We start from the raw sequence: 25,566 nt of genomic DNA on the forward strand, positions 1-25,566 counted from the left end.
ACTCCAATCTACTGGAATTTCCATTGTGTTGAGGGTTTTTCTTATTTGCAAAGTATTCAGGCTAAAATTTTTGGTCAGCACCTACCTGTAAGTGCCAGGACACTTTTATTTAGGAACTTTAGTATGGATGTAGGTGCTCGGTTCCAAATATACAAGATTGCATATTTTAGCTATAATCCTTAACGTTTTCCCAAATAAACAACCAATAACAAAATCCCCAGATCCCCAACCTGTAATTTTTAACAGTTTGCACTTATATAGCACATTCCATCTTAGCATCCTAAAGCAATCTATAAATATGAAGCTCTATAGCAGCCCTCTAACATATGTATTAGCCCCATTTGGCAGATGAGTAAACCGAGGCATGGAGAGCTAAAGTGACTTGCCCAACATCTCACAGCATAAAAGTCCTGGCTACGAGTCCCCTGATGCAACTACTATGCTGTGTTTGAAGCCAGCAGCCTAGCATTCCTGGGCAGTGTGTATATCAAGAGGAGTACAGAGTTCAGTAAACAATGCCAGTTTCAACTTCCAAAAACTTATTGTTGGAAACATACTTTTTAAAATAGCTTCTTGTTCTTCTAAGAAAAGAAATTGTTTCCAGACTTTGAATGAATCTTAGAATGAAGTCACACATGAGCAAATGTATATTAATTATTTTTTATTAAAGTATCAAAACATAACCTTGAGAATAGAAAACAAATTGCTTTTAATGCTGTTTTAAAGGTTCTCCCGAATAAAGTAGACATTTACTAAACCCATGCAATGCATTGCTCATGTCTAGCCTTTTTAGACATTGCTTTCTTGGGTATATTCAAATTAACTTCAGTACCATAACTTATGAATTATACTTGCACATACACACGGGTGCATGCACACACACACACACACACACACACTCACAGTGCAAAGCAGCAATGACTGAACAGATAGAAATAAAAACAGAATACCTTCTGACAAAAGTAGTGATGCCACATTAACATTTGGCATGCTAGTAAATAACATTTATGTTTAACTCAAGCAGCAAATGCATGACGCCTGCGTCACCAGTAATACAGTTAATAGCAACTGTACAAAATTCCTAAAGAAGAGACACGAATTTTGTGATTATGTTGAACAGTAAATGAAGCCAGTCCCTGTACTAATACCTTATAACAGCATAAGTGACAAACTTTTTTTTTTATTTTGCCTTTGCTGATATTTGTTGCACAAAGGACAAAGCCAAGGAGTTTGGTATCTGGATTATGCTTAGATCTACTGCTTCTATATTACAGAAGTCAAATGCTAATGAAAATTCATTTGACAAGGTTATTGAAACACGTTCTATGTTTTTCCTGTGTCAGCCAAACAATGGGCCAAATTTATCCATTGTGTAACTCCAGTTAAGCCAGTGGAATTGCATGAGGGGACTCTGTTCTCCAACCACAGGATCTGAGAAACTCTCATTGAAGTCATTGGGAGTTCCACATAATCTGCAACGAGAGACTTGGTCCCCAGGACTGAATGTGGCCTAATATATTGTATTTTATACATTCACCTTTCAGGTGCTTGAAGTACACATCTGAAACATGATATAGGACATTACAATATATCCAGATCTTAGGAAAGTGTATTAAGAAGTTCTGTTGCAGAATATAAAAATAAAAAGGGATCTGGTATGATATCTGGTTTACCCATTTGGGGCTTGTAAAGTAAGAAGCTGATGGTTGAGGTATCTATTGGTTTAGATTGAAATTGTATTTTTAACACTGCAGAACTGGTGTAAAATATTATGTACTGTAAGCTCCATTTTTATGGTTTATTTCATTTAAAATGCATTATTAAGCAATTAGACACCACTGATTGAGATATGAAATCTCTGAACCCAATCCTGCAAGATGATGAACACCTCATGAGAGGCAAGAATCAGGCACTTATACTTTTTAAATAGTGGTGTCCCAAATAGAAGCGTTGAAGTTTAGAAATATATAATATTAGACACCAAAAAGTAAAAATAAAAAACAGTACAACACTTGTGTTTTCAGTTTTGTCTTGTTTGCAATATTTATTATTTCAACTTCTTAGGAATATTAGTGATAAATAAGGATAATATTTTCTTTTACAGAAAACTGTAATGATAATATTTAATAGGATTAAACAATCTGAGGATTTCACAGAAACATCAGAATTTAAACACTCATAACTCTAGCTCTTTAGTCCAGCAGCTCAACTAATAGTTCAAAACATCTAAGGTTAGATTTTTAAAAAAGTAAAAAATAGTTACTCACTACATCACCAAGGCCTGGTCCACACTAACCCCCCACTTCGAACTAAGATACGCAACTTCAGCTACGTGAATAACACAGCTGAAGTCAAAATACCTTAGTTCAAACTTACCGCGGGTCCAGACGCAGCAGGCAGGCTCCCCCGTCAACTCCGCGTACACCTCTCACCGAGCAGGAGTACCAGCGTCAACGGCGGGCACTTGCGGGATCAATCCAGGATGGATTTCTTACCACCGGACCTGGAGGTAAGTATGGACCTACCCTTAGGTTAAGTTCTAGGCTATTCTTGGATTCTAAACAGCATTTTGGTTGGCTGCAGTTACCACTCAAATATGAAAGAAATTACTATAGTCAGAATTCTTTCCCCTGTATAAATTATCTGGCAATAAGAAATAATCCTGACAGGGTGAGAGACTTCAAACCATTGCTCACATGAGTAAGAGCTACGTGTGGGACTACTTGTGTGAACAGGATTACTAATTTGAGTAAAGGTGTGCAGAATCAGCCCCTGTGTGATCTAATGTAGTAAGTCTTTTCCATTTCTATTTTCTGTGATTCACAAATTTGGGGTTCAATCCTGCAATCCTTACTCAAGCAAAAGTCTTATTGAAGTCCCTTCCTGGTTAGTTCCCTCTTCCCAAAAAGTGCAATTCACCCATGTGCAGAGGGCCAGCATAAGGTGGATGCATTATTTAAATTACATTTATAGCGTCAAAATAGGGCTTACATGATGTATAGCCCTTGCACCTGCCCTCTGCACGGGGTAAATTTCACTCAGAATGAATGATAAATGGGAGTTTTGCCTGAATAAAGATTGCATGCTCAGAACCCAAGACATTAGGGAATCATTAGATTTTTCAAGTCTATTTTTACTGTGTAATTTTGTTTCCATTAAGTTCTTTGAAATATCACCCATATGAGATATTATACTTTGGGTGCACAAAGGCCAAGGTGCTTTCCTATTTTTCATGGCAAAATTGCAATTCCTGAAGAACAGTGAGTGAGGTTCCAGTTCAGTAAATGCAAACTTAGTTACATGGACATTTGGCAAGAAACTGACACTTGTCACATCTCTCAGACTTCTCAGAATCTGCCGCTGAGTCATAAAAAAACCCACACAAGTGTTGTGAAAAAAAAAAAAGTACAATGCTTAGTTTGAAACGAAAGTCTTTGCAGCATTAGGTTAGACTACAGTGTGTCCCATCACATAGCAACGCATTCTGCCAGAAAGCATCATTCTGGAAACATTGCAAAACTTTAAAAACACTCTCAGTGTGCTTTCCCTACCAGCAACAAAGAAAGATAGTGTCCATCCAGCACAGCTGTCGGTACGATGTGCATCATTGGAAGTCATAGTGTTCTAACACAAACATCATGAGTGCAGGCACTGTACACTACAGAGACCTAAAACTTCCGGAGCTGTTGTCTGTAGCTTCTAGGAACAGCAAGTATGACAAGTACTAAAACCTAGAGTTGAGGCAGAGGACTCTTCGACTTGATCGAGACCAAATCTTTGGAGAGGAAGAATCACAGCTAAGCCAACATGATCCTTCCTGCTTAACAAAGCAATCTCCCCTGCCTAACGGTTCTAGACTAATAGGATCCTACAGATACACATTGAGTCAAATCCTCGATGGTTTCTGTTTTTTTTTGGTGTAAAGATGCACTATGAGAACTCTAGGTTTGCCTTAACCCTGCAATGTTCCTTCTTTGATCTGTTGAATAAAGAGGTTTCTTTCATCCTCGGGTGTTCTCCCGTTCTGTGCTCGAACTATGCAAGTTGGCCTGTGGAGATTGAGCATGTATATCAAATGTTGCTTCTCATTCTTTAGCTCTTCAATCTGGGCCTTTAGTTCTGCGTTGATAGTTTCCAACTTTTCTGATTCCTAGTCACAGAGCACAGACATAAGTATTACAGTGAGTATTTTACATAGTTAACCATAATGTTAGTGTGATGGTTGCCACCCTTTAATTGTAGCAAAGCATGATGGCTGGGTTAGAAAGAAACTACCTGCTTCTTAATTAGTCATAACTATGCAACTGTACTTCACCAGTATATAATAGTCTAGAGAACAGATTCAGACAATGGTCCTCTTTGCCCTTTAAAGAAATAGGACAATGGTCACAAAGCCAAATTCAATAGAGCTACCTGCCAACATTGCTTTGACCAAAAGGAAGCTTATTTGCCACCACCACCACCACAACAACAAAAAAGCCATTATGAACTCACTTGGCCAGTCCAACGGCCAAGTAGAAGTTCCAGCGAACTGCACCCCAGGATCTGAATCCTTGATTCTAGCCTGGTTCCTTGTTCCCAGGCCAGCAGGGACTTAGAGCCTGTGGAGGCAGTCCGTTCATTTTGGGGTAGGATAAGAAGCAGCACCCTGCTTTTCTTTGATAAGCCCCTCTGACCAACACAAGGAGTGATGTTAATGGGCTCCCTGCACTTTTCTGAAGAGACAGTCACTGATATGGGGCTTTTGAGAGACTGCTTAGTACTCTTAATGCACTAAATACTAAACGCTACTAATCACAAACTTGCTAATGGAGACAGACATTTGCACCATAAGGGATACTTTGTACCTATTCTTGTGTCCTCTGTGCTACCCTGTCTATAGGGCTCTTGTCTATAGGACTCTTATGACATCATTACTGTTTTGCAGTGGCATAAGCTTATGGTATCAATAAGTAATAGTAATAGTAAATAAGCTTGTGATTTGTAAAAGTTACTTCTCTGAAAAGTTCAATCAGTAGTGTTAATTATAAACCAAATGAGATGCAGCTTTAATTTGTTAAGCTACTACATCAGTGATCATTTCCAACTGGAGAGCCATTTCATAGAAAAATCAAGTTTTGGTGCATGGAGTAAGCATAGCTTATTAGAATCTATAATGTACATTATGTGAAATGTAATTTTAATTCTTCGTGTTCCATTTACATTTTCAGATTAGTATTATCCATATAAATAACACTATCATTCACTAAAATTTCAACAATGTTTTCTTCTCCTTCTTCAGTTATTTTTCATATATATATTTTTCATTGTTAACCAAATTTGATCTAAAGGCATTTGGGTAAAATTCACCCCAGTGTCCTAGGATTTTGCATAGGCCTTGTGCCAGCCTTCTGCACAAAGATGAATTTCACCCATTGGTGAATTCATCTTTCCACCACTCAAGTGAGGTGGCTAAATATCTCCATTTTACAGTTAGGGAAAAGAGGGTTAAATGACTTGTCCAAGATCACACAGGAAGTCTGTAGCAGAGACAGGAACAGAGTCCACATCTCCTGACCCCCGGTCCTGACCTTTAGCCTGAAGACATTGTCCTATTTGCTCAAATAACAGAAAGAGGAAATAGGTTGAGAAGAGTCAAAGTCAGTAACTTACTTTCTGCAAACATTCTGTTTTCTCCTTCTTTTTGTTTCGGCATTTTGCAGCTGCAATTTTGTTCCTTTCCCTTCTTCTCTTTTTCCTTTCATCTTCTTGGGGCGAAAACTACAAGATTCAAGATGTACATACTCAGCATGATGCAGTAAATGCAGAATAATCATGTTGATAATTGCTGACTTTTAAAATAATGGTAGCACTAAAGGTTAGCACTAATAGGTGTGTTACCAACACAGAGCATCAGACACTCTAGAGGTATGCTTCTGATCTCACAACAGTGTAAATCAGGAGTAACACCTCTGAGGTCATCAGTGGAAACCTGGCGTAACAGATCAGAATGAGGTCCTTTATGTGTCACATTCTGAAGAGTTATTTAAGCCAACATTTTTAAATTAAAATATATTCAGATTTTATTCTACTGACTAATGTTTAATTCCCTGAAGTCAGGAGGAGTTTTGTCTGAGTAATAATGATGTGCAGATGCAGGCCCCTAGTCTGGTGGTTGGATAGCAGAGTACTATGCCAGTGTCTAAGATCTACTAGCTGTACTCAACCCAGCCATCTTTACACACTGAACACCCTCTGATGCCAATAGGAGTATGGAGTGGGGATCAATGGTTGTGTATGGAATTCTCAAAAAGTTTCACTCTTTACACTCAATTCTGCTCTCAGTTACTCCAGTGTAAACCCAAAGTAACTTTGACCTATGGACCAGATTCTCATCTCACTTGGATTTTACACTAGTATAACTTCATAGATTTCAGTGGAGTTACTCAGACTTATACCAATATGCATGAATTCACAATCTGCCCCACCTCCCCCCGAGGTTAGGAATGGCACAGCTGGTTTCTTCAGAAGAGGGTACTATTATACAGCTTAGCGCTTTCTTTTTGGCCACCTGGTAGGTTCACAACCAGAAAACTGGTTTACAACCAATTCATGGCTAGGGTGACCAGATGTCCAGATTTTATAGGGGCAGTTCTGATTTGTGGGTCTTTTTCTTATATAGGCTCCTATTACCCCCCACCCCCGTCCCAATTTTTCAGTCTGGTCACCCTATTCATGGCTATTGACCAAACTTAAGCTATGTCTTCACTGCAATAAAAGGTGTCTTTTTATATTGAGATAGCTAATTTGAGATAGTGACCTTGATATAAAATCCTAGTGGTTGATTTTACTTCCCTGTACCGAGCTGAGGAAAGTCAACCCTTTACCTCCCACCTGCAGATGACCTCAACTAACTACATCAAGGTTAAATTGCAGTGACTTGCTCCAGGCCCTACAGCAAGTCAGTAGTGAAGCCAGATACAGAGTACCCTCTAGAGATACTCCCATTAATAAGGGAAGTTATTACTTGTGTCAGGCTAAAAATAAACTGGCCCTAACTGAAATGAAAGGTGAAATAGTGTTTCACAGTAGCATCTAAAGAAAACAGAAATAAAGAAACACTAAAGCACTGAACACATTGACAGATTAAGTCCCCTGAGGACTGCCTGTGTTTGAGATTATATCATTCTTGGTCTTTGGGATATTTTGTGGTACATTAAATCAGAACACTAATCAATCAAACGGAAATATTATCGAAGGAATGATACCTCTGCTTTCAGAACAGACATTTCAACGGGTCTTTCCAACACTGTCACTGTATCCAATGTGGAAGACATCCTGTGGGATAGGCACTTATTTTGGATGGCAAATCTCAATTCCTCCTTCACCAGTGGGGTTAGATTTGTGAAATCCTCAAACCCCAGTGACGCTGTAGGAGACAAACAGGGAACAATTGCGGAGGCGCTGACTTCTGATGCAGATACCTGGCCTGGGTTTTGGAGCATCATTTTGCTGAAAAGGAACAAAATAAAACATTGAATAGTCTTTTAATAATCTTAACAAGCCAAACAGATTTGACAGAAGAGAGCTGCATTTTCATAACTATGAACCAATCCCTGTATATTTTTTGCATAGGTTGAGATGACATTCTTACACTATTTATGTATGTGTACATATATGTATACACACACATTTATAGATTTATTTTAGAGTCTCATGGAAAGGTGTGCGAGTTGACACTGTAGCTCATAATGGTTGCAAGAGAACGGTTACTGTCTACTTTATAAGGACTGATCATGTATTCCTTGAGCAATCCAAACTTCCATTGAAATCAAGCAATGCAGGCTCAGATCCTAAGTGAATGCATCTATATTTAGTCAATTTTTAAATGGATGTATGTTTTTTAGATTCTATCTTATTATGCAAGTCCATTTTCAGGATTTTTCTGCAAAGTAAAATGGCATTGTGAATCCTTCAAGCATGGCAGGGTGTGTGAGGATAGTATTGGGGTGGGAGGGAGGAAAGGAGAAGGACCCGTAGAAGGAAAAAATGGCAATTGAAGAGGTTTTAAATTTTAAAATTGTAAAAAGACACAAAATAAATGATTCTCTCATACTAAGAGCTATACTTCTATATTCGAGCTTGGAAGGAATGGGCCAGATCCTGGCCTCAGTTACACCTGTGTAAATCCAAAGTAACTCCACTGGATGCCTAGATTTACATGGGTGTGACTGAGCAAGATTAGAATCTGGCCCAAAATTGTTCAAATCAAAAGATAAATTCCTGCAAAGCAGTTTGTAATAAAAGTTGGCTCAAGCGTAAAGAGCTATATGTGCTCAGAGGTATCAAGCCAGAGGTAGAATTGGAGGGAAGGAATAATGCAAAATTGGAAGTATATTTTATTCTTTTGCTCTTGTGAAATCTGAAAGTGCCCTTGCACACCCTTAAAATTAAGTATTTTAAATGATTAAACATCACTGTAACTTGATGTAGCTGTATTAAGTTCAATGGAACTATGCCAGTTGATACCAGTGGAGGATCTGACCCTTATTTTTAAAAAAATGGATAAAATTCAGATTATTTTACCATATTTGCTTTTTCTACTTCCTCACGGGATGCAGTCAACTGTATATCTTGTAGTAATGGGATTACTGCAGTATTACCTGTTCTTGATTCGTATGGTAATTATAGTAAAATCAGTTGCAATTAACTCCCTAGCAGCTAAGTAGACAACTGCCTCAGGGCTATCTGCGTACATAAAGGAAGGCTCTGTATAGTCAGCCTAGATTTGTGCACTCACCTTTATGTCAGTGCTTTAACTTTGCAGCTTTGGGTGGTGGTGAAGATTATGTACTCTAACAAAAGGCCAGATTCTTCACTCAGTTATCCAGAAATTTACTCTAGATTTACACTGGGGTAACTGAGAGCAGAATCTGGGCTAGAGCTAAATATTTGTAAAGGGTAAATACAAAAATCTAAAGTTAGTGAACTACCGATATGTAGAATTCCCTTGCCCTGGTCACCAAATCCCAGGTTTGGAGGCTTTCCAAGCAGTTTCTCGTTTTCAATAAAAATAGAAGTACCGAGAAGTTCCCAAACTCCACATGAAATCCTGGCCCTATTGAGGTCAATGGAAAATTCCCACTGATTTCAGTGAGTTTAGGATTTCACCGTCAGTTATTAAAGAAGGGAAAATTCCCTGGAACTATTTGTTATTCCAACAGACCTTGGGAAATTTATGTAAATGTATTCACTTCAGGAAGCCCCCGCTCATGAGTCATCTTAAGTATTGATACTCATTAATCCTATAATCTCAGAGTGCTAGAGGATACTCATCTCCAACAAGTTAGAAACATGCCTCTGATTTCCAGCTGACAAACCAACAACAGCATTTAGCATTTCACCAACACATTCAAATAGGTTCTTTCTATTTCCCAATGGGATTGAACCCATCATTGTATGTGGATAGAGGAAGCCTTAGCTATGTGCATTAACTGTCACTGTTGTTTTAGCTCATGGTGATGGCTTAATTCTATATGGCTAATTCTGTTTAATTCATTCCAATCAGAGATCTAAATTAACAAAGCCATTTCTCCAGCCCACCCCAAGTAATATACAGAGATATACCTATCTGATAGAATTGGAAGGGACCTTGAAAGGTCATCAAGTGCAGTCCCCTGCCTTCATTAGCAGGACCAAGTACTGTCCCTAACAGTGTTGTTTTTTCCCCAGATCCCTAAATGGCCCCCTCGAGGATTGAACTCACAACCCTGGGTTTAGCAGGCCAATGCTCAAACCACTGAGCTATCCCTAAATTTTCAGTACTGGTGATAGGGCTGTTTTATTTTTTTTAAATATGTGAATAAACTTTTAATTAAAATCAGTATTACCACCAAAAGAAACCAAGAATGTTCAGAGCTTTCAGGGAAAATATCTTGAGAAATATTGTCTATGCTGGATTTCCATTGGTAATTTGAGGAGTTATTTTCAAATATCCACAAAACTCTGCTAAAATCCCTTTTATAACCCTATTTGCTTTTACTGTTGTCTCCTTGATGTAAGAGTGATGGGGGAGTGTTCTCTATGGGCACCCTTGACTTTAGAACTTGCGGCTCCCTTTGGTCTGAAATAGCCCAAGTCTGCTGACCTTCAAAACATGCTGGAAGGCATCTCTACTTACTCAGGCTTTAGGAAAGAGAAGGGCTTGAAGGGGTTTGTGGGTGGGTAGGTTTGTAGGAGTACTGTTCTGGGTCAGTTTTCCTTTGGTGGGGTTTGCTGCTAGTTTCCGTTTGTTTTTTGTAAACTGTTTGGGACAGGGACTGTCTTTTTGTTCTGTGTTTGTACAGCACCTAGCACAGTGGGGTCCTGCTCTATGCCTGGCGCTCCAGACACTAGGAGAATACAAATAATAATAAATCAGAACTATATCAGAGGTACGGAGAGTGCTAGATAGATACCTTTTGTATACTTGATAAATAGACATAAAATTGTAATGTTGGTATTTTCCTCTGTTCAAAAACATTTTTTCTTCAAGATGTAGATACAGGACAACTTCCTATATTATAATAGTATAAGCAAGAGTTAAAAATGTGTTTTGCCTCCCTTTTTCCCAGTCATCTGTCTGTAAATTATCTTAGGCTGCAAGTTATATGGGGCAAGGACCTGGTTTACTCTGTTTGTAAAGCACCTAACACACTTTGGCTTGCTCTATAATTAGCCCAAGAAAATAATCACATCTAAACCTTTCTATTTAACTACAAGTCCATACAACTACATGGATCCCAATCTGGTGAGGTGCTGAACACCTTCATCTCCCATTGAAGTCATTGGGAGTTGGAGGTGCTGAACACCCCACCGAATAGCACCACAGAGGCTCAATTCATCCCTGGCGCAAGTGCAAGCCACTCCATCTGAAGCTTACGATCAAGAAAAAACAGGACATTTCCCGATGAAGATCCCATTCCACAGTTTGTGTAATGATTTTCCCCCCACTTTTAGTTTTCACCTCTCACATTCTGACATTTGATGTGTCAGGGCACATTCTCTATTCCAAAGTCCAAACTCAGCCTTTATGTTATTTAAAGTGTCCTTCAGTTTAATGCTAATATTAAAAGTGAACAGTTCAGGTCACCCTCACTCCTAGCTTTCCTTTAGCTTAACTGCAGATGAATGATTTAATTGTATTTCCCTAGATGAATTCATTTTCCTCTGCTGCTGACGCAATAAACCCTGTGAGCTATACAGGTTAATCTGAAACGGCATTATGAGCAATTATAGTTCACAACCTCTGTGCACTCAAATTGACCTTTAGGATTCTGATATCCCAGATCATATCTGCCTGCTTATTTGCCGAACTTCTCTGCTGTTGTTGCTACCAAGAAAATCGATTTCACACAGGAAACTCGTTCTGTGTAACAGTTTTTCTGTTGCGTCGTCACTCAACCCTGCTCAGTTAGGCAACAGGTCAGCAACTGATCTTGTTCATGTCAGTCATCAGTAGAGGGGCAAAAAAATGACTGTTATCTCCTAGTGACTTTCCCCACTATTTAATTATTCATCACCTTGCAGGATGATATTACTTCTCGTCTGTGTGTACGCTAATCAAATACTCAAAAGAGGGCAATATTTCCCCAAAATAACATAAAGGAAAATAACTTCGTTTGGGACCCTACAACACTTATATGTAGCCCCGGCTCTCAACAGACACCGCCATTGCGGTGTGACCCGCATGAACTGAAGTCTGCGGGTGCCTTGAGCTCTTGGTTACTAACTTTTTTCTCTAAAGGACTGTATCGCAGGCACAACAACTTGGGCAGCAGCTTGCGAGCACCGGGCGCCCCGCGGAGCCGCGCTCCTACTGCCGAGCAATGCGCCGCCCTACGGACTCGAGCGCTACCCCCAGCCCAAGAGAAACGAATGAATCGGGCAGTAAAGCGACCCTGACCGCTCAGCTGGGAGAACCCCCGTCTCTCGGGTGAAGGGGGAGGGCCAGATGTGCAGGGTCCCCCCCCCGGAAGCGGCGCCCCTGGCCCCAGTGAGAGCGCCCGGTTCCCGGCTCCCGGCGGGTCAGACGCGAGGCTGAGCGCCCCGGGTTAAGCCGAAGCGGCGGTGACTTGTGCGGGGGGAGCCGCGATTGCACTGTCCAAGCGGGGGGATGTCTAGGGCGCGGGTCAGAGACTCCGAAGCAGGAGAAATGGGGGGGCGGGGGAGGGCTTCTTGTGCGTGGCCCCAGCAGGAGTCAAAAACTTCGCTCTTCCGAGCGCACTTTTGCTTTCAGTTGCGGTTCGCGAGCTCCCCAGCCCACCCGCGTGAGCGGGGCCAGGAGGGTCCCCCGGAGCTCGCCACCATCAAGTTCCTTAGCCAAGTCCGGGCGCTCCCCGTCCCCCCGCCCTGCCGCTTTCCAAACTCACTCACCTTTCCCCCGCCGCTTCTCACGCCGCCTTGCCGCGCCTGGGACAAGCAGAGCGGGACGGAGCAGACGCGAGCCGGGGAGCAGCAGGACGGCTCGGTCCGTCCGCCTGTCCGCGCGGGTCCCTGCCGGGCGCGCTGGCTGGAGGGGCTCCAGTCCCTGCCGGGCAGTTCCGAGTTTGCCGCTTGGAGAGCGGCGGCCGCTTTTCGGTGTGTGTCTGAATCTCTGGCTCGGCGAGAGGTTGCATCACCCTCCTTATATAGCCGAGTGGGCAGCGCTGGTATTTACTCTGGCTGCGAGTCCCGGGCTGATGTCATGCTATTAATAGCCTCGCCGAGAGAGCTAAGGAAGGGGGAGCGCAGCTAGCGCTGGGCGGTGATGCAAGGTTCCCCCCATCCCGACCAGGAGGAGGAGCAAGGGAGCTGGCTCGCATGCACACCCGCTCCATAACAGGACTGCAGCCGCCTGGGCTAGCCGCCAGATGTTAACTCCTGCAGCTGCGTGTCATCCTCATGAGCCAATGGTGCCCAAGCCAGCTGCATGACTCCAGATCGCTGGCATCCTGCTGCAACGGGGATGGGCAATAACTGATCGGGGGGCGGCGGTGGAATTAGGGGGCAGAACTGGTTCGCTGAAGGGACCTTTTAGGAAAGGCTTTGTCATTTTCTGTAGCCATTTAAACGGTTTGAAACCCCCCCCCCCATTAGATCAGCGTTTGTGTAGGGGGGAATGTGTAATTGTGCATCAGGCATCTGTGCCCGTGTGACGACCCTAGCACCGTGTGTGTGATATTGTGTGTCTGTTTGTATGCGGGTGTGTACGCGCATCGGGCAGCCCCTGTGCAAGGGGAGCAGCGTGCGGCTCGCGGCGTTGACACAAAAATACTACAATCCGCACCGATCTGGGTCTCCAGCGCCTGCTCTGAAGAGTTCGTCTCCACTGGAGATTTAGCGAACTGGATGAGAGGCGGGGACGGGTCCGTAGCGTGTGGGAAAGGGGCATTTCTAACAGAGAATCGAATTCACTTTGGAAAGTAGCCTCCCTTCAGAAAACTGTCCGACCCACGGGTGAAGATTGAGAAGATTTCTAGAGAAAAATCACTTCCCCATTCCCTTTCCCCCATACGGCGCAGATGTGCTTCCTGAGATGTTTTCGGCGTGATCTGCTGTTTGTAATTCCGTACCTTTACAGGGTTTTACTAGGAATCGGGTGCGTGGGCGACTGGGGCTTTTTAGTAATAAAAGCAAAGCCCGTTTTACGATAATTTTTGAAGGATTATGTAGTTTTTAAAAGAACTGAAAATGTGATCCTGTGTCACTGAGATGTAGTTCCCCCTTTTTCAGATGTCACCTAAACGTTCAGTGTACAAATTGAGTGGGCTGACTTTAATTTTTACCCGTAAAGATTAAAGACCCCTTTGCTGACACATCAGGGAGCTAAAAAAATATCTTTCCTTAAAGCAACTAACAATATCCTTCTGGCTTCGGGGAGGAGGAGGACTTAAGGGGAGGAGAACGTTTTCCTTTTTTTCCTTTCACATCATCCTAATGTCTTAAACAACAAGAATTAAATTCTAACAGCCACAACACAAAGCTGGGAAACAGATTGTTTAATGTGCTTCAGTATTCATAAATATACACACACATATATACACAACATAATATAATACTTACATAATACATACAAAAAACAGCATGAACACAACTTTCACTTGCAAACTCAGGCACTCAAGCCATGTTAACTCAGCCCCTTTGTGTACTGTGTACATGCATATTACGATATACATCAATACATACATACAATGCATTAACAAGCAAGAGCACTACTTTAAGGTCTGCATTTAATAAGGGGCTATATATGTGCATTGGGGGCAATCTAATCCTGATAGCCTTAAATCTTGAAATGTCATGACTTTTGCATGCTTGATCTCACAAACTTAACACTTCATTAACAATGGCATTTTGCATTTAATTTCCTACTTTTTTTAAGGAGAAAGGGTCGGGAACAGAGAAAGAAAATCTGGCTTGCACAGTTTAGAAGACTATCTTTGCAGTGTGTAGGTACAGTTTGTTCCTTGCTCTACACTTATGTGGTGTGTTCAGTTTATAGATTCTAACGGCAAGGTCTTTATTCCACACCTGTTCAGTTTTAGACCCCTTGCAAGATCTAAAACATTGATTGCTGCACACTGCCTAGCTATGCGCTCATATAGTGGTCATATCTCTTTAAGTACACACCTACAGATACTGGAACAAAATCTCATCCAGTTCACACCCTTCTAAGGATTTTATCTTTGTAAATCAAAACAATTATCCTAACACCAAGCAAAAAACATTACTCTTTAGTGGGAACTTGTCTATGACAAGTTTCAAACTTCAGCTCTGTTTTCTGGGGTAGCCCTGTAGTTAAATTATTTATACAGCAGAGGGGTATTTTCTTCACTCATTCCACATCCAAAAACAGCTGGAAGGAGTTTGCTCAGGCTTACAAAGAAGGCAGAGTCAAACATGGAGAATTTCATCCCAAAATGTAAATGTTGTGGAAAGTTCTGAGCACGTGGAAACAGGGAGTTATTATGGAAGCTGTTTTGCAACATTAAGTGAGTGGTGATGACCAGGTGCCTGCTGTAATACAGACAGAAAGCTTTAGCAACTATCCAGGGTTATTTAACTACTTTTATTATCCATGCAAATTTATTTGGAGGGAGCATTTTTAATTAAATAGAGCAAAGTTACACAAATAAACAGGGGCAATTAGAAAGGTTAAATACATTACTTCATCTTTCAGAGTGGTTAGAAACACCTCACAAAGATAAATATTGTCAACCTGTTTTAAGTGTCACTAAAAATTACTTCATGATCACAGTGTTTCACAGATATAATATAGTACTAAGCAGACAGATGCTTATGCTTCATGTATCTTCATTACTTCTAGTATCATCATTGACAAGGAAATATGTTTAATATGAAAAATGCTTTTGACAGTAAAATAGGTGTTATTTACCAAATCCTTGATATGAGAGAGCACCTCCCCTTAGAATAAACATAGAGGTAGCAACTGTGCATGTTTTAAAATTAGTCCACTGTAAAATGTCATGGCATGGCATTCCTCAGTAAGAAAGAATTAAACTATAATAAAAATTAAAACAGAATTTTACGCTTAGTTTCTTTAACATATAGGGTCCCATCCTGCTCCCATTTCAATCAATGTCAAACTCCCATTGATCTCAGCAAGGGACATAGGATTGGGGCTAGATTCAACTTAATACAAACTAATATAGCTATCAAGAATGTCAGGAAGTAAAAGCAAACAATAGATACATAAGATGCTTAAACACTTTTGGTAGTTTTACTTTTCAACTTTTCACACACACAAAAAATTTCCTCTAGCTAAATATCCTGATCCTTTTAGATTTCCTCTCTCTAGAGTTACCAGAAACCGCAGGAAGTAGTCTGACTGAAACAGTAATAGTTTCAGTGAGATGAAGTTTGTTTTAATTATTGCTGTTATGTCTCGATCTACGTACAGTATATGATCACCTGAGCACCTACAGTATTACTCACTGGGTATTTCTACAAAGAGCAATCATACTAAATAATAACCTGCTGCTCTGTTATTGTAGACTCTCAGAAAATCTCCAACCTGAATTGGCACAGAGAAAAGGATTCTTTTATTCACCATCTTCTGGGCCAAATCCTGCCTCTCCCACCCCCACACCTATTCATTTCCAGTGGGTAAGTCCGTAAAATAAAAATATGGCCTCCAGTAATATAACTAAGCAATAAGGCTCAAATCCCTGCAGCAAAAGCTTTCTGTATTCCCCCTTCCATTACATGTATGGAGCTGTGGGATATCTGCCAGGGAAAAGCTATATAAAATAGGGGCCCAATTCTCATCTCTCACTTGTTTTCTAGTGGCGTAACTCCATTAAGCAGTGAAGTTACCTATGATTTCCTCTGGTAAATATCACAGGCCTCATGAAATAGAAATATATAAAATTTACTTTCCTAAGTATCTGTCCTGCTTAGTGACTTCTTAGGTGAAATTTGGTTTCCTGAGTCCTTTGTGGTTTTACTGCTGTTAAGTTTTGATATTACTATAAACATAACAGGCCTAATTTTCCTCTCAGTTCCACATGCAACTGAGGAATAATTCTGTTGAACTCAGCAGGGTTACTTACAGCAATGAAAACCATTACAGAATTGGGCTCTTTGACTGTGCCAGCAGAGCTATTCTAGAGTTCCATGCCAAGCAGTCACTTTGCTATGATTTTTCTTATACAGTATATTTCTGTTCCAAAGCTGTATTGCAAGAGTCCTATATTTGCTCTTGCATTTGTATTGGCATCAAATTCCCACCTCAGATGCTTATGCATGTTTTGTCAGCAGTATGTGTTGTAAGCAGCATAAACCTGGGTCCATTATCTCTGCATCACAGATCTCTACTGGTTGGCAGAAAGTAGTAACTCCTAGTAGTAGCAGAGCAGCCATTAAGAAGGGTATGTCTACAGTGCACACTAAGCCCTGGCTCTGATTCAGGTTTGAGCCTAAGCCCCCTTTCCATCCATGCACATCAGTCTGACTTGGGTCAGCAAGCACTCAGGTCCCAAGCACTAGGACCCTGCTAAGAGGATGGGTCAGAGCCCGAGTCCTGCCGTGATTCTGGTCCAAGCCATGTCTCAGGCTGCAGACCTGAATCAGAAGATGTATGTGGTGCAGTATGAACATGTTAGCATTTCTGTGAGACCCGGGTCCAGTAAGTGGAAGCCCAGGTTTATATGCAGTGTGGATGCTCAAGTACAGGCTTGGAGACACAAACCTGGGTCCCACAGACCCGGGTTTAAAATGCAGTATAGACATCCCTTAAAGGGGCATGCAACACAAACACTGCCAATGTGTTACATACAGTCCTACTGAAGTCAATGAGATTTGTGTATGTGCACCTCAGGGGGGAATTTAGCATGTAATAAGTAAGGGATTATTACCACTTGTATTATTAGTAGTAAAATATTTAAAAACAAGATTAGTTCTCATCAGTTTCTCATCTTCTCTTGCTTTCCTCCTGCTCTCTCTGTTTATGTTTCTTTATTCACTGTCTCTACTTCCATCTCTATTTTTTATTCTCTCCAACTTCATTTTCCTCCTTCCTGTCTTATTTTATCTCCTTTTCATATATTCTCTCCTTTCCTGGTTTCTGTTTTGCTTTATGTTTGAGCAATAGCACTCCTCCCTATTTCCTGATTACAGAAACTTCTCCTTTTCTTTTCGTCTCTTATCTCTTCTCTATTTCCCCTCCTTTCACTTCTCCCTTTTCTCCCACTTTGTCATTCCTAACCTCTTTGTCATTCCTCTTTTTTCTTCTTCCTGTTCCCTTTTTCCTGTTATTTTCTCCCTGGGTCCTTTTAGTCCTGCCTCTCAAGCTTCCAAGCTCCCTGAGTTTTGACAAATAATTTTACCCCGTGTTCCTCAGTTTGCCCATCTGTGAGATAGAGATAATAATACTGTGCTTACCTACTTCAAAGGGATGCAAGGAGACTTAGTTACTAATAGACCAAACAAAAATTGTGGGCCAAAATTCTCATTGACTTCAGTAGGAGTTTTACTCAATTTAAAGACACCAGGTTTTGGCCCATTATTATTATATGTGTGAGTGCTTTTGCGTGTTTGGAAAAAAACAGTGCAGATGGCCATGCTCTTTGGCTGAATGAGCCAATTCACTGTTTCCTTCCTCTGAAACCTTCCTGAGGTTTTTATCACACAGACTTTGCACTCTTGCATAGTAGCTGGATTATCACACTGGACTATGAATACTCCTTTGGAGCTGATATGGTCTATCTAGTCAGTAATCAGCAAAGAAAATTTCATGTGATGGTCTCCTTGGGAGTTACTAGGGTCCAGCATGGAAAAGACGCACTTCTCATAAAGTGACCAAATAAACTATACTAGCTCCAAAGGAACCATTGTGTCCACTGAATATGCAAAATACAAGGCCAGATACACCAATGCTTATGCAGGCCAGTATAGATTATACCTGCTAGACCTGCTGCCATTGGATCAAGTCCTCAGTTACAACCCTGGAGCATTGTTCCCCTCAAGGGAGAGAAGGCTATCGTCACTCTTTGTGGTCACAACTCCTCACCCCCATCAGGTTTTCCATTATGGGATCCCACATAATAGTTTAAATTGGTGGAAGCAATCATAAACACGGACTGAGTTTGGCTCAGGGATTATGTGTGTACAAAAATATCGTAAAACCTGATTTAATCAACTACCTAAATGTCTGGTTCAACTGTCATTGAAGTAAATGGAAAGATTCCCATTGACTTCAGTGGAAGCTGGATCCAGTAGAGATGGTTCTTAACTACATACAAAAGTGTCCTAGGGACTTTACTGTAAAGGAGTATTTTAAGATGGGAATTGCTTGTTGGAGATCCAGGTTTCACTGTAGTGATTTGATATAATAAGGGATCCAACACATTTGTAATCTACCAGATAAAATACATCCAATCACACACACACATGCACTCTCTCTCTCACACACAAAGATTTTGTGTATTTTTACATGGTAGATTAAATGCTTTGGACTCATTATGGTACCAGTCACACATGATGGAGTATATTCCTACCTGTCTGTAAATGTGTACTTTATAATCTGCTGTAGTCATTACAAATATATATTTTAAGCATTAAAAAAAGGTTAATTTCTAGACAGATATTCATCTTAAATAACAGTAATCTCCAACACAGATTTACAATCTCCAGCAATTTCAAAGTCAAGGCTGACATTTCATCTTTCAGTCAGATGATCATAGTGACCCTTCCCCCACAGTAGGTGAGAGTTTCTGTAACAGGGACAAATAGGTGAGTCTTAACTTTCAGTTTCTTGACAGTGCTGACTTGTTTTGTGGCTTTAATTTTACCGTAACTTGTCCAGACATGAAAGGACAAGGCATAAGGAAAATGAAACGAAAATGGCTGGATGCAGTTTTTAAATGGGAAAACCTTAATTACAAATGCAAAAGCATTCTGCTATCATTTGCACAACGAGGGCTAACCCTGACCCCTTTCCATGGGCATGGGGAGCTCTGGACACAGTGGTAAAATGAGGCCAAGTCTACTGAATAGGAGGGAGGAAGCAGGGTTTAAGGAGCCCACACTGGGGATGCAGATCCTCAACATGCCATGTCGTAGGGTCTCCCTGAGTGTCACAATAGACAGATTGGCAGGGATTGGGGCAGGAGTTCACCGGAGAGGAGAAAAGAGTGCACATAAATTATGAGGGCTTCTGTGAGGACTTCTGAGGTTGCATTAGTGGTTGTGGAATGACTCTGCAAATGCTCCTCAGTGTGGGAGGATGATTCCAACCTCCCCACTCTCCACCTGCCCGCTGCAGAGCCCCCATGTCATAGCCAGTTGCTTGGTCTATGTCAGGGGTGGGCAAACTTTTTCACCCGAGGGTTGGAGTTGCAAAACTGGATGGAGGGCCGGGTAGGGAAGGCTGTGCCTCCGTTTTGCCACGGTGAGGCAGGGATAATGAGACTCAGGATATGTCTACGCTGCACAGCAAAAAAAAAAACCCCCATGGCTGGCCCATGCTAGCCGACGCAGGCTGCGAGGCTGTTTCATTGCTGTGTAAACTTCTGGGCTTGGGCTGAGTCCTGAGCTCTGGGGCCCTGCCACCCTGCAGAGTCCTACTGTCTGGGCTCCAGCCCAAGCCCAGAAGTCTACAGAGAAGTGAAACAGCCCTGCAGCCTGAGCCCTGAGAGACTGAGTCAGCTGGCACGGGCCAGCTGCGGGTTTTCTTTGCTGTGTAGACATACCCTTACTTTCCATTGTGAAAAATCTGGAGTGCCACAGATGAAAAGTTATGTAGTTAAATATTTTATTGTTAGATATTTTAATTATGTTAGTAACTTAGTCTCCAGAGGCCCAATCAGATGGGGGCCTCTCATTGTGTTGGGTGCTGCACAAACACATTATTATTCAATATTTGTATTGCAGTAATATCTAGAGCTCCAAAGCAGGAATCAGGGTCCCATGGTACTACACACTGTACTCGTATCTAACAAAAAGACAATCCTTTCCCCAAAGAGTTTACCTGGAAGAGACAGTCTCTGAAGTTCTTATACTCTATTTTAGATTTAGTTTGCGTATGTGTAAACATTTGATATGGAATTTGGAAAAGGATCAGTAACACCCCAAAACTTTAACTAACTATATAGGACCAGATTCAGCAAAGCACTTAATTGCATGCTTGACTTTCAGCTCATGAGTTGTCCGAGTCCACTTAAGTGCTTTGCTGAATTGTGGGTCTTACTGTTTAGTAAATAGCTTAAAAAGTCCTCTATAAATATTACTTCTTATCTCTGTGATTTAGGTCATATATTTTTTCCTCAGGCATTTGGGAATGGGGTGGTTCATCGGGTGGGATATATTGATTTTGTGTCAGGATCATTATTTTTGGAGAGTCTGTCTTTATTATACATATGGGCTGATCAGTTAGTTACAGATTTTTGAAATATTGTAATAAATATATATTTTTTAAATTGTGAAATGCCTGGAATTTGAGGCAGATGCTGATCGATTAAAATAAATAAACAAATAACAAGGCTAAAAGTTGTTTTCTTTGACATAAAGAAAAAAACCATGTTTCCATCTATATAAACACTGGAAACTTTTTGTAGTAATAGTGGACATAAGAGATGTACCAAGTTATTCAAAAATAAGTTACATTGTATCCTACGTACATAAGTATACATAAGTATTTATTCTGTACCCGGAATGATAATGGAGCAAATAATTAAGCAATCAATTTGCAAACATCTAGAAAATAATAAGGTGATAAGTAACAGACAGCATTGATTTGTCAAGAACAAATAGTGTCAAACCAACCTGATAGCATTCTTTGACAGGGTAACAAGCCATGTGGATGGGGGGAAGCAGTAGACGTGGTATATCTCGACTTTAGTAAAGCTTTTGATATTGTCTCGCATGACCTTCTCGTAAACAAACTAGGGAAATGCAACCTAAATGGAGCTACTATAAGGTGGGTGCAAAACTGGTTGGAAAACCATTCCCAGAGAATAGTTATCAGTGGTTCACAGTCATGCTGGAAGGGCCTAATAAGTGGTGTCCCTCAGGGATCAGTTCTGGGACCGGTTCTGTTCAATATCTTCATCAATGATTTAAATAATGGCATAGAGAGTACACTTATAAAATTTGTGAATGATACCAAGCTGGGAGGGATTGCAAGTGCTTTGGAGGATAGAATTAAAATTCAAAATGATCTGGTCAAACTGGAGAAATGGTCTGAAGTAAATAGGATGAAATTCAATAAGGACAAATGCAAAATATTTCACTTAGGAAGGAACAATCAGTTGCACACATACAACATGGGAAATGACTGCCTAGGAAGGACTACTGCCTAGGAAAGGGATCTGGGGGTCATAGTGAACCAGAAGATAAACATGAGTCAAGAGTGTAACACTGTTGCAAAAAAAGTATACCACATTCTGGGATGTATTAGCAGGAGTGTTGTAAGCAAGACGCGAGAAGTAATTCTTCTGCTCTACTCTGTGCTGATTAGGCCTCAACTGGAGTATTGTGTCCAGTTCTGGGTGCTACATTTCAGGAAAGATATGGACAAATTGGAGAAGAGAAGAGCAACAAAAATGATTAAACGTCTAGAAAACATGACCTATGAGGGAAGATTGAAAAAATTGGGTTTGTTTAATCTGGAAAAGAGAAGACTGAGAAGAGACATGATAACCATTTTCTAATATATAAAAGGTTGTTACAAGGAGGAGGGAGAAGAATTGTACTTAACTTCTGAGGATAGGACAAGAAGCAAAGGGCTTCAGTTGCAGCAAGTGCGGTTTAAATTGGACATTAGGAAAAACTTCCTAACTGTCAGGGTGGTTAAGCACTGGAATAAATAGCCTAGGGAGGTTGTGGAATCTCCATCATTGGAAATTTTTAAGAGCAGGTTAGACAAACACTTGTCAGGAATGGTCTAGAAGGGGGACTGGACTAGAAGACCCCTTGAGGTCCCTTCCAGTTCTATGATTCTATGACTCTAAGATAAGTTGTCTGTAGGACCTGATCTTGCAGTTCTCATGCATCCAAAATTTCTAATGACTTCAGTGGGAATTATGAATGCAAGAGGAATTCAGGGTTAGGCCATGCTATGTTTTTGTAATCTAGGTACATTGTTTTTAAAGTATTCATGTGAAGCAAAGCTAATGCACAGACCAGCTGCTATGTATAAAAAGTGTTAAATAGTTTACAATATTTTATACTGAAATAAATATAGGTGTACTGTGGAAGGTTGAAATTATATACCAGGGTCTACAGAATATCCCATAAAGTGTCCAGAGAGTAAATACTGTTACCCTTTTGCTGAGCGGTATCAGATTTTGGAGGCTTTATGGGTTAGTTTCCCATTTGGAGCAGAAATTGATTACTCACCATCAGGTATCCTTTAGTGCAGTTTGTTTATTTATAGAATGTACACAAATCCTGGTTCCTTGGATGGGGTAGTAACTAATGGCAGCACAGGCAACTCCTGCCTGCAGAAGCCTCAGATAAGGCCCTGTTCCCTGAAGCAGCTCTCTTGTACCTTTCTTTCTCAACAGGTCATCACACACCTCTATTGCTTCAGTCTCATCTTGCTGCACCAGTCCCTGAGTTTTACATCCGGGAACCCCAGATTGCTCACAGAGACCACATGGCCTAGAAAGATGAGCTTGGGTGTCTACAGTGTTTTGTGCAGTTGGTCTGCAACGCAAAGGAACCTCAGAGCTTCAACTACCAGAGCCCTTTAGACCACACAATACTCTGGCTAAAGTCAATGGAGCTATGACAATTTCCACCAGTTAAGGATCTGCCCCTCTGGATGCAGTTACTGTATGTCATCTTTAGGGGAATTACAGTACCTTGTGCCATAACAATACAAAAGATATACATGTTTAACAGCAAAAAATGATACTAGTAAAGGGAGAAATTAGTAAGATTTGCCAGTTTACTTTGGATATCCTCCATGTATTTAACAACAGATTGCCACGTCTTCATACTAATCTAATATATATTCTTTTTAATGCCAGTGGGTTTCTCCAAAGACAGTAGGTTGGAGACAGGATTTAGCAGGGTCACTTAGATTTGTTTAGAATTGTGTGTGCATGCAATTAAATTTGTATACACAGGAGTAGTTAGACCTCTAGCTGGCCATTTGCACACACAGTCTCAGTAACTGCATGCACAAATGAATGCACATATTTCTGAAAATGACTGAAGTACTGTTGGAAGCTTTGCATTCTGAAGTGACTCCCACTCTAGCAGCAGGGATACTAACGTATATTATGTACAAGCAATAAAGACCGATGAGAAAAGCATTTCCTGGTGTAATCATCATCTGACAAGAAATCCCCTCCCTCCCTGTCGGTCATTAAAACTATTGTAAATTATGGGACTATAAAAGTATATAAAATATATAAAAATATAAAAAATAAATGGCCCAGTTCTGTGCTACTTATGTGGGTGCAACTCCCATTGCAGCAAACAAGGATTGCCCCTATGTAAGTAGAAATAGACCTAAGCCAAAAGTAATGACAGAAGAACTTCTTTAATTTGCTCTGATGACGGGGAGAGCTATTGCTTATGACTGGATTTTGCAAATTAATAAGTAAATGAAAACCAAGAAATTAATCAAGGCAACTGCTGCATAAAATAGGCTTTGCTTGTTTTGTCAAGCTTAGTTTTAATGATATTATTAATTATTTTTAGTTCCACTGTCTTGACTGGGAGCAAACTCAGGCTCTTACAGTAGATCAGCAAATGTATGGTAGTACGTTTTGTAAAAGTAAGGCATTCTCAGTTACCTGAAACTTTGCTATAGCAGTAAGCTATTAAATCTTTGCTGAGAAGTGGAGCGAGCTGGCTGATTTTCTAACCTATTTGTCTGTTTACATAAATTGTCTATGATCCTTACTCATAAGTTCATAATACTGTTTTATCAGTGCTCCAGTTGACCATTAGGAACTTATAATATATGCAGATCACAGACAGTAAAATTCTGCCTTAAGCTACTGCTCAAGTGATCAGCAAAAATTTAAAAAATATTGCTGAACAGAGGTGATCTTCTAATAAAGGCAGACCAGAATTTTAGTCACTGCATTTGAGAGTACTCTGGGGGTGGTTTCCCAAGACAGAAGGCTACCTAGTAAAGGTGACCTCTTGTATATGTTTAGACAAATAGGCAGAGTAGATACTTTTTTCCCCTCCATGAAGCAAAAAGAAAGAAAGAACCCAGTTCTGGAGTTCTTACTCAGATACAACTCCTGTGAAATTTAATGTGACATTTGCCTAAAATAATTTTTCAGGGTTGAGCCCATATAGCCTGAGAGATAATTAATCAGAATAATATATTGTGACTTCCATAATTTACTTGCTTTTGGATGTAAACACTGAAGGATTTTGGGTGACACGTTTTGTATCAATGACACTAAGTACACTAAGGGCTAAAACTGCTCTCTTCTAAGTCTGCAAGCATTCCCTCATGGAGAGAGGGCATTATGTGACCCATAAATTTAGAAACTGTATTGTAATTTACAATTGAACACCAAATGTGAGAAAGAAAAGGTGTAAAACATAAACTACTAATTTGAAGGGCCTCTTGGAACTGTTTTGCAGATCTCACACTGACTTTACTGTGAGGTTTTAAATCTATGTTCTGTTCCAGAATTCAGTTCTGTGCAGCTGTATGTTTAACCAGATTCCCACTTTTTTCTTTTCTCTAAGTTCTGTTTCTAAGGCCTTGTCTACACTACGAGAGTAGTTCGATTTTACTTAAATCGAATATTTGGAATCGATATTGCAAAGTCGAACGTGTGTGTCCACACTAAGGACAGTAATTCGACTTTGTGAGTCCACACTAACGGGGAAAGCGTCGACATTGGAAGCGGTGCACTGTGGGCAGCTATCCCACAGTTCCCGCAGTCCCCGCTGCCCATTGGAATTCTGGGTCGAGCCAGCAATGCCTTCTGGGTAAAAAAATGTGTCGAGGGTGCTTTTGGGTAACTGTCGTCATCCATCCATCACTCACTCCCGCCCTCCCTCCCTCCCTGAAAGCGCCGGCGGGAAATCATTTCGCGCACTTTTCAAGTCATTGACAGCGCGGACGCC

At 40.8% G+C, this 25,566-nt stretch overlaps 1 protein-coding gene across 2 annotated transcripts; it reads right to left on the reverse strand.

The window, feature by feature from the left end:
• Positions 1–1,172: 1,172 nt before the first annotated feature.
• ATF3 (activating transcription factor 3) lies at positions 1,173–12,629 on the reverse strand. Of its 2 annotated transcripts, XM_034764526.1 has the most exons (5): positions 12,394–12,629; positions 10,437–10,534; positions 7,248–7,491; positions 5,653–5,760; positions 1,173–4,150 (listed from the first exon to the last, which is right to left on the reverse strand). In XM_034764526.1, the coding sequence occupies exons 2-5, from the start codon at positions 10,499–10,501 to the stop codon at positions 3,953–3,955; spliced, it is 615 nt and encodes a 204-aa protein (XP_034620417.1). In that variant the 5' UTR covers positions 10,502–10,534; positions 12,394–12,629; the 3' UTR covers positions 1,173–3,952. The 2 variants fall into 2 exon arrangements, with proteins under 2 accessions (XP_034620417.1, XP_034620416.1); XM_034764525.1 differs by lacking the exon at positions 10,437–10,534 and having other exon boundaries at positions 12,394–12,526.
• Between the last annotated feature and the right edge of the window lie 12,937 nt (positions 12,630–25,566).

The sequence above is a fragment of the Trachemys scripta genome, chromosome 3 (assembly GCF_013100865.1).
Source record: "Trachemys scripta elegans isolate TJP31775 chromosome 3, CAS_Tse_1.0, whole genome shotgun sequence".
Lineage (NCBI taxonomy): Eukaryota > Metazoa > Chordata > Testudines > Emydidae > Trachemys > Trachemys scripta.